This window comes from Erinaceus europaeus, chromosome 3 (assembly GCF_950295315.1).
Source record: "Erinaceus europaeus chromosome 3, mEriEur2.1, whole genome shotgun sequence".
In the NCBI taxonomy this organism is placed as follows: domain Eukaryota; kingdom Metazoa; phylum Chordata; class Mammalia; order Eulipotyphla; family Erinaceidae; genus Erinaceus; species Erinaceus europaeus.
In genome coordinates, this window is record NC_080164.1 from 151983881 (window position 1) to 152002772 (window position 18892).

At 36.8% G+C, this 18892-nt stretch overlaps 1 protein-coding gene and 1 pseudogene across 4 annotated transcripts in view; one reads left to right on the forward strand and one right to left on the reverse strand.

Moving 5' to 3' along the window:
- The window catches only part of ATP8A1 (ATPase phospholipid transporting 8A1), a 274370-nt gene that overhangs the window by 120053 nt on the left and 135425 nt on the right, over window positions 1-18892 (forward strand). For all 4 annotated transcript variants that reach the window (XM_016193274.2, XM_007534775.3, XM_007534776.3 and 1 more), the window contains 4 exons: window positions 2268-2373; window positions 3891-3973; window positions 5701-5750; window positions 10829-10898. In XM_016193274.2, coding sequence (XP_016048760.1) covers window positions 2268-2373; window positions 3891-3973; window positions 5701-5750; window positions 10829-10898 — 309 coding nt within the window. The remainder of the gene's footprint in view (window positions 1-2267; window positions 2374-3890; window positions 3974-5700; window positions 5751-10828; window positions 10899-18892) is intronic.
- Window positions 12602-18479, reverse strand: LOC107523239 (NHP2-like protein 1; annotated as a pseudogene).

Below are 18892 nucleotides of genomic sequence, written 5' to 3' on the forward strand. Positions count from 1 at the left end.
GGTTTTGAACCTGGACCATGTTTGTAAGAAAACACTTTCCTTATACAGTGAGCTATTTCTATGGTCCTCAAAAAATTTTACATTAAATTATAAAGTTCTGCTTATAAGAAACAGCACACTATGTCAGAACTATTTCAAAATCAAACAGTTTCAAAATTCTCTATAGACATGAATTAATTACAGGCCAGTGTCAAATTTGTCAAGTAATTAACTATAGATACATATCTTCTAATCCCATTTAAGAATTTAGTGACACTTATTAAAATTCTGTCACATCAAATGATAAGGTCTCCTAGAGTTTAAATGAATGTATCTCAAAATCTAAAAATGTATCTCCAAATCACATAAAGCTTTATATGTAAGAACTTGAACTCAGAAAACATTCTCACAAAACATAGTCCCTCTCTAGCACAAATAAGCTTACTACCTTCATTAAGGCCCTAGCAATTTGCTCACTAGGATGTGTATTCTTTCTTCTTAAGAGAGCCTGCAACAAAATATTAACTTGAGGAGCCACCAAACCTAGGCCTAGTCTACTTCCTCTTGCCTCTCATGCTACCAGATCCTGTAAGTTATACCGTCCCCTATCTTATTCTAGGAGCATAAGAATTACCTTTAGATACCAATATCCTTTTACTTCTTGCTCTATGCTGTTACCAAGATTTTGTCAGTACTGACTTCTAAAATGTAACCTGAATGCCAGTTTTGCTTCATTTTCACTTTTCTCTACCCCAGTCCAGACAAGCTATACCCCTCAGGTAAATAACCATTAAAGCCTCCTAACCAGTCTCTTCATTTTATCTTTACTCCCTTCCAATTCTTATTGCATGTGGCAACTGGAATGGTGAAGATGGAAAGCAACTCCCATCTCTTTCTCCTTTAAAACACCTGGGTTCTCTCTTTACTTCCAAAGTTTCCTGATCTGGTTCCTGTCTTAAAAGTCACCAACTGGGTGAGGGGAGATAGTGTAATCATTATGCAGAGAGACTCTCCTGCCTGAGACTCCAAAGTCCCGTTCAATCCCCCACTCCACCATAAGCCAGAGCTGAACAGTACTCTGGTAATAAAATTTAAAAAATAAAATAAAAAGTATCTCTGTTACCTGCTTGATGGAAAACTGTTCAGCTGTTTGTGAGACTAGGACTTTATCAGAATATTACATTGTCTTAAGAATAACCACAGGCTGGCCTAATTCATGTCATGTAACACCTGTACCTTTATCCATTCTCTAAATGTATGATACTAAGGAGTTGACCTATGTTCTGTCTTCCCTACAAGGTTAAGATTTACACTGCAGGGACCGTGTCTGTTTTGTCTACTGTTTTAGTCTGACAAATTTTTTTACCTCAAGTAATGTTGTTATTTACCTTTCCTATCACTTTCTTTGTTTTTTTCTTTTTTTCCTTTTTTTTATGCACAAGAGTGAGTATAAGGGCATTTTTAAAATAAATTTGAATAACATTTCTCTTCATCAGGAGTCATATAAGTAGATATTTAATTTTAAATATTTGATTTTCCTATGCATGCTGAGCTCATTACATCTTCCTGCCCATTATTATAGGAACTTCTCAATCAAATTCTTTTTTTTTTAAATATTTTATATAGTTATTTCTTGGATAAAGACAGAGGAACTGAGAAGTAGTATAGAGAGAGGGAGAGAGAAAAAGAAACACCCACAGCACTGCTTTAAGCCTGCAGATGGAGACAGAGGACTTAAACCCAGGCATTTACACATGGTAATGTTGCACTCCCATTACCTGGTAATGTTGCACACAATGTGTGACACCTCCCTGCCCCAATCAATTTTTTTTTTTTTTTTACTTTGTAAAACATGTATCCAGTTAAGGCTGATAGTTTGGAGAGCAGAGGAAAAAACATTACAAAAAAAAAATGTCTTGCCATCATCACCCCAACCCAAAATAGTAACTCTATGAAATTAGGTGCACAAATATTTTGAATCTGATGAGGAGTTAGAACCAAATAAATGTTATTTTTCATCCTCTCCTCACAGGACATAATCAGATATATTTACCTTTCACTGTACTATTGACAATGCAAAGCTGTCTCATAAATGCTTCTAAAATGAATGAAAGTGTCTAACAATCAGTAATTTTAGCTAAAAATGTTTCTTGTTGAGAGAAATTGCCTACTTATATGTGATACCCAAACTGCTACATATACTCTTTATAGGCATGAAATAATATCACTATCATTAGTGTTGAATTATTTAAATTGAAAAGATTAAAATATATATTTATTTCTTGTAGCCAACTGCACCTATAATATGTGAATTTCTTACAATGATGGCAGTTTGTCACACAGCAGTACCAGAACGAGAAGGTGATAAGATCATTTATCAAGCAGCATCTCCAGGTACAAGTGAAGCTATTATTACTGATTTTTTATGGAAAGTTTTTCTGAAATTGTCTCAAAAATGTTTTGAAAAATATGTGAAATATTAGAAAATTAATAGATTTCTTTTAGAATTAGGTATGTGTTAAAATGTATATCTTTGTATATGTAATTTGGAGCTATGGTACAATTACATGGAAATTTGATCAACAAAATTCACATAATTATACTAGATGAAAGAAAGGAGGGGACTATTCTATTTGCACATATTATGTTTTCCCTTATAAATGACTAAGAATATGTCTGGGAGTGACACATTGGATAGTGATTAAGAATAAATTATTTATATGTGTTCCCTACAGAGAGAGAGACCAGAGAACCCCTCAAATCTGAACCTGAGGCTTCTTGTGTACAAATCATCAGCTCAGCTAGTGAGGTTAATCCTATTTAATACCTGTTTTCAATGGGAAATTGGTTGAATAGTCAATTTAATGATTGTAAGGTTTTGGAAAAGAAGCCACATTCTTTGGATATCTCTGTTGTGTTTTAAGCTATATTTTGTTTTCAAAGATTATTTATAGTATATGAGGTAGAGAAAGAGGTTTGTGTGTGTGCATGTGCGTGTGCATGTGTGTGTGTGAAAAAGAGGGAGAGGGAGAGATTGAATCCAGAACAGTGCTCTGTGCATGTAGCACCAGGGATCAAACCAGGAACCTTAGACATGCAAGTCTGCTCTACCAGCTCAGTATTTCCCTAACCACTAAACTTACAGAACATACCAAATTCATAAAAAACAGAAATAATGATACATCTCAATGTTATAGTAGAAACTATGTTAATGTTGTCTCATCCCACACACTATGCTCATCGTCAAGAAGACATAACATGGCAATGAAAATAATAGCATACAATAAAATAAAACACCAATTTATTTACATTGATTTACACTAAATAGTAAAACAAATTTAATTTCCACATGCAAAACAGTGTTTTTAGATTTAAAAATTTAATACTAGAAAAGTTCATATTAATTCTTCTAGAATTGTACATTTGTCATTTTAGTGGGAGGGCTGGGAGCTAGCATAATGATTATGCAAAAGACTTTAGTGCATGAGACTCAGATATCCCAAGTTCAATCCACAGCACCACCATAAGCCAGAGCTAGCTCTGGTTAAAAAAAAAAAAATTGCAAGAAAAGCATCAACCATAAGAGTTCTGTGCCACTCATTTTGAGAAGGTTAGTCTATAGAATATGCTAGAACAAGAGTGAATTTAAATTATGCTTAGGTATGATTAACAGTGAGACATTTTCTATAGTAATCTAACTCTCAGATCCACACATGCCTCAGGTCTGCAAGATTATTCATCACATTTCTATGACATTATCATATAATTTTAAATAAATTTTAGTAAGAAATTACAAATTTAGTTCTCTTAAAATGAAACAGGAAAAATTATTTTCATAGTTGTGTATTTCTCTTGTATTGAGGATAATTTTTTTCACCATGTGTATACTTTTACCTGTCTTTCTAAAACAGATGAGGGAGCACTGGTCCGAGCAGCCAAGCAATTGAATTTTGTCTTCACTGGAAGAACACCTGACTCAGTAATTATTGATTCAGTAAGTTAGTTAATTTTAATTTCTGTGGCCTTTAAAACTTGTTTCTTTTCAGAGCAGCACATATGCATAGCTTCTAAATAAATTATAAATACTACCAAAAGGCTCATAGTAAAGTAGAGGCTTCCTACTCAATTTCACTCAAAGTAACTACTTTCTCTCTTTTCAGCTGTTTTTTCAACCATTTAAGATCTTGTATTTTTGAAAACAAAGTCTTAATGTAATATGTTTCAAATCTTTGAATTCACTGACTTACTATTCATTTATTCTAAATGAGAATTTACCTCTATTGAATTGTCATCCTTCCCCAGTGTTATTATATTAATTTTTGATTAAACAGATTTTAGACTCAAATTGTAAATGATGAAAAAACATTACATTTCACTAAAGAAACTGTATGAATTACAAATGAGCACATATGAAAACATCATTCCTCATCAGAAAATAGACAGTGAAGTCATGAAAGATACTAATTGCCAAAAAGACTTGGATTAAATACATTGACAGTACCAGCTATTAATGAGAATGTAAAGCAAACAGAGCAGTTGTATATTGCTAGTATATATGTGAAATATTAGACAGGAAAACCTATCAGATCTTTCTAGTCAGGTAACCATATACCTAATCTAGAAATTGTATTTATAATCATCCAGGAGAAATAAAAGCTTGTGCTCACAAAGAGAAGTCTAGTTAGAATGTCTACAGAAACTTTATTCATAGTACCCAAAATCTGGTAACAAACCAAACACCTCTCAATAAGAGAATGGATATAAAATTGTCATGTGTGATGCTCCATCATACTGGAATATGTAAATAGTGAAAAGTAATGAATTGCTGATTCCTCAACAGAAGGGGGAGAAAAAAATGCTAGGCATGAAGAAATATTTGCTTTTTCATTTCATTTATATGCAGCTCAAGATCAGACAAAAGACTAGTGATGATGGAATTCAGAACCATGATTTGTCTCAAGTTTACTAAGAAACTAAAGAATACAATGCATTTATGGGATGATGAAAATTTTCTACATCTTGGTTGGAGCAATGGTTATCCAGAGTGTACCTTTATTAAACTAGAGAATTTTCGGGGTGGGGGGAGCCAGGCAACTAGTGCACTAGGTTAAGAGCACAAGGACCTGCTCAGGGATCCTTGTTAGAGTCCCCACCTGTGGGGGGAGGAGGGTTCGCACTGTGCGACCAGCAATAATGCTGGAGGCAAAAAAAGGTATTTTCACTGAATTATGTATTTTATTGGTGTATTTATATGTATCTTTTATTGTATATAAATTGTATACATCAAAGTCACTTTTAGAATCTACTTGCTATTTCTCTAACAAGATTCATAGATGAATCTATTAAGTATTTTTAATTTTTATTTTCCGACACAAAATTACTTCTTAGTAATAAAACATTTCTCAATTTCCTGTTGATAAATACCTTATCTTTTTTATTACTAAGTTTTCTTTCTACCTGTCACTAATTACTTCCTGTTTCTTATCATACTTTTCAGTATGATTTCAGTACAGCCACACCGCATAATCTGCCTATTAGCAGTTAACTTCCTTAAGACATCCCTCTTGAAGTCTTCCATTCTTCTAGCTCTGGCTTGCTTTTGTACTGAGACCTGCATCTCTGGCAGTATTTGTTGACATTTCTTAACATTAAAACTTTATGGCTAAGATTGATTTCCAAGAAGTCCAACTTTATGTAACCATGCATTCCATTTCTTTATAGCTCGGGCAGGAAGAACAGTATGAATTGCTCAATGTTCTGGAATTCACCAGGTAAATCAGCTCCTCTGTGACTTATCTAAATGAGATATTTTCCTATCCATCTTGATTTTTCCCTTTTAAGGAAATTAAAAGTATGCTTTAAACCATATTTTTAAAACAAAAATATTAAAATTATAATCTTTTGTGATAACCTAGCATTTTTACTTACCATATCTGCAGACAAAAAGACAAATAATATAGCAGCTTTCTTCGAAATAAGGCAAAACATGACTCTTAGAAGCATTTTGATTTTCTTTTTGCTCAATCACTTGGACTTCATTGATCTGGGTTGAGTTTTTTCAGATAGAAAGAGACAGGGACAGAGAGGAGGGAAGACACTGCAGCAGAAAAGTGTGGTGGGTGCTGGACTCAAATCTGGGTTACATGCATGGCAGCCAGGACTGTTACCAGGTGAATTAGCATGTTGGCCCTGATAAAGTACATCACAGTAGTAAGGGGCAAACGCTAGAAGAAGAAGAACAGTAGTAAGGGAATATGACCATGAGTCATGGGTAGTAGTGATCTAGAGATCATTACAACTGATAGGACTTGGGGTTTTATAAACCAGTCATCTCTCTATTAGGTATAAACCCTGCTTTCATCTAATAGAAAAGATCGGAAAATGAAATGATTATCTACTTTGTTTTATTTCTTTTATTTATTCATTTATTATTGAATAGAGAAAGTGAGATGGGAGAGGGTGATAGAGAGGGAAAGAGAGAGATACCTCCAGCCCTGCTTCACCTTCTTCTTCTTCTAGTGTTTGCCCTTCTTCCGTAGCCAGTCAACAGCGTCAGGTTGAGCCTGATGTAAAGTTTCGAGACCTCCTTTGAATCTGGAGAGGTGGCAGTCGTTGACTATGTGGGTCATAGTCTGTCTGTAGCCGCAGGGGCAGTTTGGGTCGTCTCTGGCTCCCCAGCGACGGAACATAGCGGCGCACTGGCCATGGCCTGTTGGATAGCGATTGAGGAGGGCCCAATCATAACGTGCTAGGTCAAAGCCGGGTGGACGCTTGCAGGGGTCTGTGATGAGGTGTTTGTTCTTTACCTCAGCTGACTGCCAGCTCTGTTTCCAAGAGACTGGAACAGGGAAGTTCAGTGTAGGCGTAGGGGACCAGATTGGGTGACGAGACGTCAAGCATTGGACAGGGTGGGCGAAGATATCCGCGTATATTGGCAGGTCCGGTCGAGCGTAGACGTGGGAAATGAACTTAGATGATGCTGCATCCCGACGAATATCTGGCGGGGCGATGTTGCTAAGAACTGGCAGCCATGGAACCGGGGTGGAACGGATGGTTCCAGAAATTATCCTCATGGAGGAATATGAAGCTTTCCCCTGGAGGGTGGGGACCAGGGGCTTGAACCTTGGTCCTTGTGCACTATAATGTGTATACTTTCTTTCTTTCTTTTTTAAATGTATGACATCATTCTCTTTTTATTTTAAAGATTTATTTATTTATGAGAAAGATAGGAGGAGAAAGAACCTGACATCACGCTGGCACATGTGGTTCCAGGGATCGAACTCCGGACCTCATGCTTGAGAGTCCAAAGCTTTATCACTGCACCACCTCCTGGACCACACTTGTTTTATTTCTTAAGGCTAAACAATTGTGGCTTTCCACTGCAGTCAATGATGTCTTATTAATTTGGAGTGCTTTATTCCTACATTACTATGTAACTTTCCGACTAACCTATATTGGAGGTGGGGGTGGGGTGGGTAAATGGACCTCTGTTATAGATAGAAGAGTCTTTCAAAGATTTTATCTTCATTTTTATAACATTATTCCATCCTACAGCAAAGGAATGCTGTATCAAGAAAATAAGTGTCTAGATTTTCTCTTGAACACTCTCTCACATATGCCAAGCTTTTACACTGACTAGAAGAGGCATTTCCTTTTTTTTAATACCAGCTTTGATTGCTATCCTGGTTGAGAGTAACCACATGTCGATGGTTAACATCAAAGTATGGGAGCCTGTCTAATTTATTTATTATTTAAATGCTGTTTTCTTTACTTATATGCGCTGAAAGGCTAAAGGGAAAATACATAAGAACAAGTTGGATGACTAACTGTAATAGTTTTCCAAAAATGTAGCCCATATATTTTTTTTTTATATCAAAGTGGCTGTTTTTCCCAAGCCTGTTTTAGTTCTATTTATTAGAAGTAGCATATCTATTAGATTTGGGATATATTTGCTTATTGACACACATTTAGAAAGTTCTGTATGAAGTGATAAAATGCTAAGAGTTAAAGCAAGTAGGAGTTTCAACTCCATTTGGATGTTGTCATGGGGCAAGCTTAAGGATGAAAGTGAAAAAAGCAAATATGATGGCATTAAAATGGTCTCTGTGAAAGAGATTAGTGGTTTAGAATAGGGTGAGGGTAGTGGAAACTTGATGGACTCCAGATACTTTGGGGGGATATGTCAGGGGGCTATGGGTTAGATGATTGGATGTGAAAGGAGAAAATAAGGAGAGAGCAAGAAGGATCTCTGGCATCAGCAGTTGCATGAATATAGGTACCATTTACACATATGTGCACTAAAAGGCTCAAGGGGAAATGCACAAGAAGTTGCATGACAATACTAAAGGATCCCAAAATGTAGCCCCAATCTTTTTATTTATTTATTATTTATTTTTTATGTCAAAGTGACTTTTTCCCAATCCTTATCAGGATGTAAGATGTAGAAATTTTTTTAAAAATGTAGAGGGTAAGATGTTCACAATTGTTGAATTAAAAAATTAATTAGTGATTTAATAGTTGCTTATAAGATTATAAGGTCACTGGGATATAGTGCCACAGCACACCCACCTCCAAAGTTCTGTACAATTCTTTATTTTTAGATATAAAAATGAAACTGCCTGGTAGTTAACTGGGCTAAAGATCTGGAACATCAAAGAAAAACCTTGGCAAGGAATTAGGTCTCCTGGTTATAAACTGCTGAGTGAAAGAAGCAGGAAAGGCCTAGGACTGAGCTAAGAGTTTATTACAAAAATAAGAGAGAAAGAGACTAAAAGACTGCTTTGTGATTAAAGCAATAGAGGATAAATACAGAATAAAAGCAAAGACCCTAGAAAAGAGGACTTCAAGGGGAAAGCAGTCATTTGTACTAGAGACTGCTGCAAGGTTGGGTAAGATAAAGGTTGAAAAGTATTTGTTGAATTTAGTCATTCAGTGGAACAGTGAGGAAAGAAATGAAACGGAAATGGCTGGGTAAGAAGGGAAGATTAGTGAAAACCATATGCATAGCAATTGTTTTGAGAAATTGAACTATGAGAGGAAATAGGAAGTTGGAAGATGAGGAACAATAGTAGGATGGTTGTTGGGGTTAAGTTTCTTAAGACTACAGTATATTGAGTACTGATGATGAGAAGGTCTATTCTAGAAGATGATGCAGTAATGGGAGAGTACCTTAGCTTTAGTGGTGAAGCTACTAAGAAAGAGGAATGAGAGGAATAACACATAAGAAGGAGGGACTCTAGCTGGAAGGAAAAAGTGCCCTCTACTTTATCAGGAAAAAAAAAAGAGAGAGAATGGTGTACCTGTGATAAATGGTTGAAATAATGGAAATCTCTTGTGTGAGGCTTTTGCCAAGGTATAGTGCAAAACGTCAGAGGGTCTAGAGTGATGAGTGTGCAGAAGAGACTTGGAAGATGGAAAAGGTATTCTTAGTCCCGGATAGAGTAGGAGAGCAGGATCCTTAAAGGAATGTAGTAGATTTCTTGGCAGCCAGGAGAACCCAGTAGATACTGGTATCATGTATTTACTGCACCTTGTTACTGGGTGACTTTTCTCAACAATGTCTGTTAATTCAGATATACCACAAAAAGTGTTCTCATTCACCCAGGATTTGGATGTTTTTCCAGGAGAACTGAGAAGAAAGTTTATGAATTACAGGCCATATTAAACAAACTGAAGTTTAAGTTATAAACCAAGAAGGAGCTGAGATGTACAGACGTCATTCCATAAAGCTCAGCTCAATAAATTTTAAAGTACAAGAATTGTGATCAGAAACAGTAATAAAATGATTTAATAGGGGGATTAATAAAAAGACTAAATATTTTTGAATATCTCTCAAGGGGAACTCCTGATTGCATGATAGGACGAAAGACTTAGTACTATTGTTGTTGCACTCTCCTTCATTTTTTAGCTGCAGAACATTATAAGATAAAACAAATAGACACAGATCCTTGAGAAGTTTCTTTTCCTCATCATTTTCTCATCCATACTTGGTTCTGAATGAAACCTGTCCTGTATATGTAACACTTCTGTTCAGTGTTAGCTTGCAATCTCTTGCTAATACAAAGATGTTATATGTTTGACTAGCAGTTTTTACTTCACACACACACACACACACACATATATATATTGTTTATTTTTATTTTAATAAGAGAGAGATTCAGAGAGAACAAAGTATGGCTCAGCTCTGGCTTCTGGTGGTAGAGAAGAGTGAACCCAGGACTTCAGAGCCTCAGGCATGAAAATCTTTTTCATCATCATTATCCTGTCTCCTCTGCCTTTACTTCAGTTATTGATACTATAAGCTCAATGTTTAAGTATATCCATTACTTTAGCTCTGTAATATAAATTCAGGTTTTCTACATGCGAGTGGTTTGCTCATAATCATTGAAAAACAGTAGTTGTGAAAACATAAGTCTATTTTTAATGTGCTAGTATTTGCCCATGTTTGTGATTGGGTATGTAATTAAAATTGATTATTATTTGTTTTTAGTAAAAGCTGTAACAATTTATCTTAAAAATTGTGACTAAAATTTTGTATTTAATCTAAAAACGTTGAACCAGAACTCTTCTCTACCTTGATGGGTATTGACTCTCACAGATTTCTGGGAAGCCATTTTGTAAATTACTCCTTCCAGGCAGCAAATAATACCCAAAAGGCCTCAAAACATATAATATAACTTTGAAAGAAACTTAAGATGTACCCAGAGGGTAGTTTGTGTATGTGGAAGGAAAAGGCTCATAATTTGTTCAAATTTATATTTTTCATTATAGGTATTTAAAAGTGAGATATGACAAACATTAATGTGTATATGCTTAGTATGGTAACACATTATGGGGAATCTCTTTCCAGTGCTAGAAAAAGAATGTCTGTGATTGTTCGCACTCCCTCTGGGAAGTTACGACTTTACTGCAAAGGAGCTGTAAGTTTTTATTTTTGTCTTTTGGAGTTTTGATTTATGATGGTTTGTAATATATATGCTAAGCCTTCTGCTATGGAAATGTAACACAGATGTTTAGTGTTGAGTTGCTGGCATCCTCTTTTGTTAGTGTTTTATAATAAGTGCTCAGCCTCTTCTGGTGAAATGTGAAATTCCTCCTAGGCAAATTTGGTACCCTGAAAAGTTTGGCCTGAGTTATTCATATAATTTAATTTTACACATGTTTGAGGCTTTATGTTATATAAATGTATTAGGAGACCATTAAATACAGAAACTATTTTTTAATTTTATTAAAAATATGGTAATTCATACCACTTTGAACCTAATTTTTTAAAGACTATAGAAATGCGGGAGGAGGGAACCCCCAACTGCTATGAGATCTTTATGTGGTGATTTCCATTTGTCTTGTATTGCTTTAATTATAACAATTTCTGAGTGTTGGCATTGGCATATTGGTAGGTTAAATTGAGACAAGTAGTAATATGCCATTCTGATATTTCTGATTAAAATATGTTTACATATCCAGAAAAAAAAAAGTCTACTGACCATGGTCTTTTATGTTTGAAAAACTGCTATTTCTCCTTCCTGTGTTAACCTTGCCATGTAACTAGTCTATATGAATTAGATATCTTACTAAATTGGAACTTCCTCATTTCAAATACATACATTTGCTATATACTACATATATGCTATTGAAATAAGAACTCCAATTTCAAATATAATTTGCAGACTTTTTTTTTTTACATGAAACTTGAAAACCTAACTTTTAAAAAAGTTAAAGTGTATTGCTTAAGTTCTGCTAAGAATATTTTTTAATGTTTTGGGTTTTTTTAAAGTATTTTAATATATATTTTTCTTAAATAATAGAGAGACGAAGAGAGCAGAGCACTACTCAGCTGGATTATGGTGGTGCTAGGAATTCAGCCTGGTATCTCAGAACCTAGGCATGAGAGATTTTCTTTTTCTTTCTTTCTTTCTTCTTATTATTTTTACATAACCATTATGCTACTTCCCAGTGCTTGGAGTACAATTTTTGCAAGTCTTAGTTTTAAAGTACTTTAGTAGAGTAGAAATATGACATAATGTCTCATGAATTTAGTCTTAGAATTCTTTAATTCAGATGCCTAATAATTACTTTGTACTTTTTTTTTTTTAATCTATTAGCCTTTGAAGTAGCAAGTTAAGATCCAAGATTTGTCAAAGGCTTAAAACTAGTTAAGGAGCTATGTAATTAAGGTATATTGTAAAACTTATCTAAATCCCACTGATGATTCAGTGTTAAAGAAATATGGAAGGGGCCAAGTGGTGGCGCACCTGGTTGAGCGCACATTTTACAGTGCACAAGGACCCAGGTTCGAGCCCCTGGCCCCCACCTGCAGGGGGAAAGCTTTACAAGTGGTGAAGCAGTGCTGTAGCTATATCTCTGTCTCTCTCCCTCTCTATCACCCCCTTCCCTCTCAATTTCTGACTGCCTCTATCTTCAAATAAATAAAGATTAAAAAGAAAGAAAGAAAGAAAGAAATATGGAGAGCCTTTAGTATCTCCCACTTGAAGTGGTTCAGAAATATCTTTTTTACTACACAAAACTCGTGTCCTTCCTTTTTTTTTTTCTGTGTAACTATTTTATAATAATAGAAAGTTGGAAATACTACATGCTAACAGATAATATGATACACAATCTTGGCAGGAGGGGAGGGTCAGAGGGAAAGTACAGCTGAGGTCACTGGTTAGACTAAGAGGCTTTCAATGGACTGCTGAATGGACTGGATCTGCTGCTTCAGCTGGGAGCTTTCTTTGATGGTGACAGAACAAGCAATGACAGGCCTGGAGACCCCCACAGGCTTGTCCTAGAGCCTGCTTGGGGTGCACAAACACATAGGGCACGTTCTTGTCTTCACACCACAAGGGGAGGTGCAGGATTATTTCCAGGAGCTCCACATCTGCAGCCATCACAGTGAACTCAGAGGCCTCTGTTGAGAGTTTTAGTGGCCTCATTGGCTCCTTTCCGAAGCTGCTTGTAGTTGTATGACTGCTGAATAAGGTCCAATAGTTTCTTGGTTAGGTGGGCATCTGTGAGGGGAACACAAGAAGTCACCTCTAAGGTACACTGGTAGGGATATTGACGGGCATCTATGTGGAAGAATAACAAGAGAAACAGCCATGTTTAGGGAGGTGAGCATTTATTGAAGCAAAGCAGGGGGATAGAAAAGAGAAGAAAATAATATGGTTTAGGGGAGTGCAGATATGAGAGAGAGAGAGAGAGAGAGAGAGAGAGAAGAGAGGGAACCCAGAGTTCCCCAGGCCTTCTGACTATAGTGGCCTCTAGGGATGCATGGGACCCTGATGGGATTTGCTTCAGCCTTTGTCTTCAGGTGCTTTCATTTGCATTTTATGGCCTTAGCAGTCAGGTAGAGAGGGGTGCTGCTGGTGCACGACACTAATGTCTGTCCTCCAGGACTCTACCCTAAGCATACTGTTATTTTTTTTTAATCTTCATTTATTGGGTAGAGACAGCGAGAAATTGAGAGAGAAGGGAGAGATAGAGAGGGGAAGAGACAGAGAGACACCTGCAGCCCTGCTTCACTACTCACAAAGCTTTCCCCTGCAGATGGGGTTCAAACCTGGGTCCTTGTGCATTGTAATATGTGAGCCCAAACTTCTAACAGTTTGGTGGGGAATAGTAGAATGTGAGGCTAGCTTTTAGTCATTCAGTGCATGTGGATGATAAGGACAAAGGTGATCTACTATTATTATCAGATTTATAACTGACAAACTGTAAACTAAGTGGTATCACTTACCAAGATAGAAAGTTAGAAGCTACCTCTGGGTAGTAAGCAGTGCATGGATTTCACAGGGGAAAAAAAAAAAAAAAGTAGGATACAGATATAAAGTTAATAATTACTAGGTATGGATGGCTAAGAACAAAAGCGGGGAATTGATGAGTTCTCTTATGAAGAAAGTATTGCATGAAAGTGAGGTAACCGAAAGATAAAATGCAGAAGGTCTAGGAAGAGATATTGAAATTTGACAGACTGAGGAACCTGTTGTTTGATGGAGTGAATTATCAGCAGTGACAAATACAACAGAAAACCTTGGTAACAAAAAGTCAAGTAAAAACCAGCAAAATAGATCAGTTGGATTGTGTGCTGTCGGACAAGGGTAGATTGCATAATGGTTATGCAAAGAGACTCTCATGCCTGAGGCTCCAAAGTCCCAGGGTCAATCCCCTGCACCTCCTTAAACCAGAGCTGAACAGTGCTCTGGTTAAAAAAAAAAAAAATGGTAGTGGATTGTGTGCTGTCTTGCCATGCACACAAGGTTCAAGCTTGAACCCCACTGCATTGAAGGTAACTTTGGCAATTTGGCCTTTATATCTGTCTATCTGTCTATCTATCTTTCAAAATCAAGTCATCAAAAACTGGAGCAATATCTCACTTGGGATTGAGAGAGAGAAATTGAGAGGAAGGGGAAAGAGGAAGGAGAGAGAGAGTTCCGGCATTGTTCCACCACCCCTGAAGCTTCCCCCTGCAGGTGGGGACTAGGGACTTGAACCCAGGTTTATGCATACTGTATTGTGTGCACTTTATTAGGCAAGCTGTCACCTAGTCCCTCTATCCCCTCTATCTAAATTTATATAAAGATAAAACAGAAAGACAAAGCCAACCCCAAAAACAAGAGAAGCATTTTGATAGGCAAAAGTAGGGAGAAAAAAAAAAATCCAAGTGGTACATTGAAGTTTTCAGTGAGTGGACTGGAAGCCAGAAGCTCCTGGTTCCAAGTCAGGGAGCAGTGGCTAAATTTAATTTTCTTTGGGGCAATGGGGGAAAACCAGTACACTCCTTAAAGTTCGGGTGGTAGCCAGCTTCCCCTCTTTGAAATTAAAAAGAATGGTGAACATTCTAATCATGAGAAGAGGCAGAGGGAAGCTTTTTCTAGTCTCTGCTGAGGATAGGGTGGGAGTTTAAAATCATCAGATTAGGATGTGTGTAGAAGAAAAAACCAGAGCAGAACTTAGCTGACACATGAGAAATCTCACGCCAAGAAGATAAAAATTCTCCAAAATGTATGTACCAGAAATTATAGATGTAATAGCCTTAATGGTTTAAGAGCATTGAAAAAAAAGAGTGTTGAAGCGACTGAAATTTCAAACTAAATAGCCCTTAAATAAAATTCTGTGCCACATGAAAATAAGAGCACATCTGAAATAAGTTCTTTTTAGCAATTCACCTCAACATTCGAAGTTTATAAGAATTACAGATAATTTTAATGACCACATAAGTGTAGAAAATGATTGTCTATATTAAGTACAGATGTATCTATCTAATTATTGTCTATTGAAAACATTCCCTTTATAAAGGGTTCAAATTCCCTGTAGCAGGTCAGATACTCCTTATTGTTTAACTTGACAGCAAGATCATATCTCTTGATGGTAATTGCCTAATTAGTAAAGATTTTTCTAGATAACTTCGGAATAAATTGCAGTGTATAAATAATTATGTAATATACCTATTTCCTTTTTATTGACTCTTGCAGTTAGTTCATTGGACTGTCCTTGTATGATTTGGCAGTATAACATCATGTGGTGTTTCAGACAAGTGAATATTCAGGTGTTCAAGTGTTTTATTATCCATTTACTGCATGTGCAAGGCACTATCGTGAAGACAGAAGTGCTGCACCTTTCATGCTAGGAAATGGATAAGTAAACAGTTGAAATTCACATAAGACAAGTTATTTCTCTTAAAGTCTTAGAATCTTTGTGTCTGTTACCATAGTCAGATGTGCACTGCCTTTCCAACAGTGTCCCCTCACTATGATTTTAAAATTTCATTTTATCTAAATTCTAGGACACCAGGTCACGAAGACTAGTTAGGATTTTTTTTTTTAATTTATATTAACACCATTCCCACCACCAAAAGTCTGTGCATACCCCTCCCCCCAGTGAAGCTGAACATCTCCCCTCACCGTCCAGTTAGGATTTTCTTTTTCATTCTTTTTTTTTAATATTTATTTATTTATTCCCTTTTGTTGCCCTGGTTGTTTTATTGTTGTAGTTATTGTTGATGTAGTCGTTGTTGGATAGGACAGAGAGAAATGGAGAGAGGAAGGGAAGACAGAGAGGGAGAGAGAAATATAGACCTGCTTCACTGCCTGTGAAGCCCTCCCCTGCAGGTGGGGAGCCGGGGTCTCGAACTGGGATCCTTACGCCAGTCCTTGCACTTTGTGCCACGTGGTCTTAACCCACTGCGCTACCGTCTGACTCCCCAGATTTTCTATAAATGTAGACTTGGTAGGCCCTACATCTGATCATATAAAATGCAGATACTTTATTATGCCTTCCTGTAAAATTTTTTTTTTTCTTCTTAACAATTTATCAAATACTTGATATAATCCTCTGAATAGATCATTGAAACTTTGGGTGAATGGACAGCTGTATGTACCTTTTTCACATATAAACGTGACATATTGTGAGTTTCATTTGAAAGCATTATATATGATTCTTGCAGAAGATCACTATTTCCCCCTGGCAGTGTGAAAAAAAAAGGGGGGGGATAAAATGAATTTCTGCTCTTTTGAACTTCCATTTTCCACTGGAATACCAGGGCACTTTGCAGGATTTAATCATCCATACTTCATTAGCTTATCAATTTTGTTTTAATGATTTGAATGTTTTTAAATGTCCTGTCTTAACAATGTCATATTTTCATTTCATTGAAAATTTCACTAGCCTCCAAAAGAAAAGAGTTCATAAGTTTTAACTTTCATTCTCAGAAAAGAACCAGGAGGGGAAATTATCATTTCCTTTTGCTTTGCCCCCCTTCCTGTTCCTCCACTGATAAATGAAAAATAATTCATAATTGGGCTGTGGAATAGCCCATCTGTTTTGAGGTTAGTAAGTTCCCTTTCTCTCAAAGGTTCTAAATCATACTCCCATTAGTCTGCTTCCAAATGTTAGCCCTGAGACTAGAGACCCCAAAATAGGTAATACCACAGAGAAAGTAATTGCAGGTAAATGATTTATTTTTTCCTGGTCTTATAAAACCATGAAGACTGAATACTAAAATTCTTAAAACACTAAACCAAAGTCAAGGAAAATCGAAAGAAACAAGCAATTTATAAAGGGGCAAAAAAATACAGAAACATAAGTGACACATAGTGTTATAACTTAAAGGGACTTTATTGTTACATTTATTCATTTATTCCATGAGAATGAGAGACACCAGAGCACCACTGGCATATATAGTGCTGAGGATCAAATTCAAAACCTCAGTTATGCAAGTTATGCAGCTCTGTCCACTGAGCCACCTCTGAGACAGCTGAAAGACGCTTTAAAGATCATAGTAGTTGTCTCTCTGTCTCTTGTCTCATTCTCTCAATATAAAATAATATTGGACTGTTAAGGCAGGTCAACAGATGCACAAGGCCTTTGTTTATTCTCTTACACCTCATAAAATTAGGTAGCTATCACAGAGTTTTATAAACTAATTAAGTTGAGTATGAACTTCTTATAGTTGGCAATATTCAGGTTTCAGGCAAAGCCAGATTTGTCCAAACTTCTCCCAGCTATACCCATCAACAATATAAGTGGGTTTCTTAGTTTGTTGTTCTTCTTTTATTTATTTATTTATTTATTTATTTATTTATTCCCTTTTGTTGTCCTTGTTGTTTTTTTATCATTGTAGTTATTGTTGTTGTTATTGTTCCAAAGTTCCTTGCACTTTGTGCCACCTACGCTTAACCTGCTGTGCTACCGCCTGACTCCTGAGTTTGTTCTTCTGTGTGCACCAGGCCTATAAAGATGCCCTAGTCCCTAAAAGATTTAATGGTGAATGAGATTGGCACACTTAGCATATCACTGCCTTGTGGCCCCAACCATGCACAATAGCATTTTGAAGTAGTGTAGCTCATAAGCCTTGTTCTGCCGGGCTAGCATGGGGGTGCCTCTTCCTGAGCACATACTCTCTGGGTTGGAGAGAACTTGATCAGAGCCAGCCTGGGCTGCTACTCACTCAGCAGTGCAGGAGAAATGACTCGAACTCGTGGCAGAGTGGCAATGCAATGTCTTTATTGATCAGAGAGCAATGCTTTTAAAGGCCAGACTCGGAAGTGACAAGTCAGAAATGGAAATGGTTAGGAAAGGGATGGAGGAAGGCAAAAGGGCACTGTGAAGGTAGAAACTTCCTTAGCAACTGTTGCGAGGGTTTTAACTGGTGGGATTAATGATACCCTGGCAGGGAGGGTCTTGAAAGATAGATCAAAGGAATGGAATGGGTGGGGATCTTTCAGGCAAAACAATGATTATATAGATAGGCCATAGTATCAGGAATACAGGGGGAGCTGGCTTAACAATTTCCTGACATCTCCCCCTTTCTTTTTATCTAATGGCTATAGTATCAGGAATGCGGGGTGCTTTGTGAGGCAGGGAATCTGATAGGACGAGGAACACCTTTGGGGTTACTCCTGTCCCTCCTTGCTCAACCTCTCGGTAGAGAGACTGACAGGAAAGACACACTCCTCAGGTCAAGCCCTGCCAAGCTCAACCACATCCTCACAATTTTCCGACATTGTTCAGTCCAGCATTTCCCATCCCAAATTTCTGAATCATATAAACATTTTTCAGTATTCTACAAAACCTTCAAGAGTAGAAGGAGATCTCACAGCATATAGAGTTAAATTAAATATTAATAGAATTCCTATTTTGGACATTGGAAAAAATACACACATTTACTCAAAAAGAAATGTGAAAATAGGGGGCCAGGTGGTAGCACATTAGGTTAAGTGCACATAGTACAAAGTGCAAGGACCCTGGTTCAAGCCCCTGGCTCCCCACCTGCAAGGGAGTCGCTTTACAAGCATTGAAGCAGGTCTGCAGGTGTCTATTTTTCTCTACCGCTCTCTGTCTTCCCCATCTGTCTCAACTTCTCTCTGTCTTATCCTATAAAAAATGGGAAAAAATGGCTTCCAGAAGCAGTGGATTC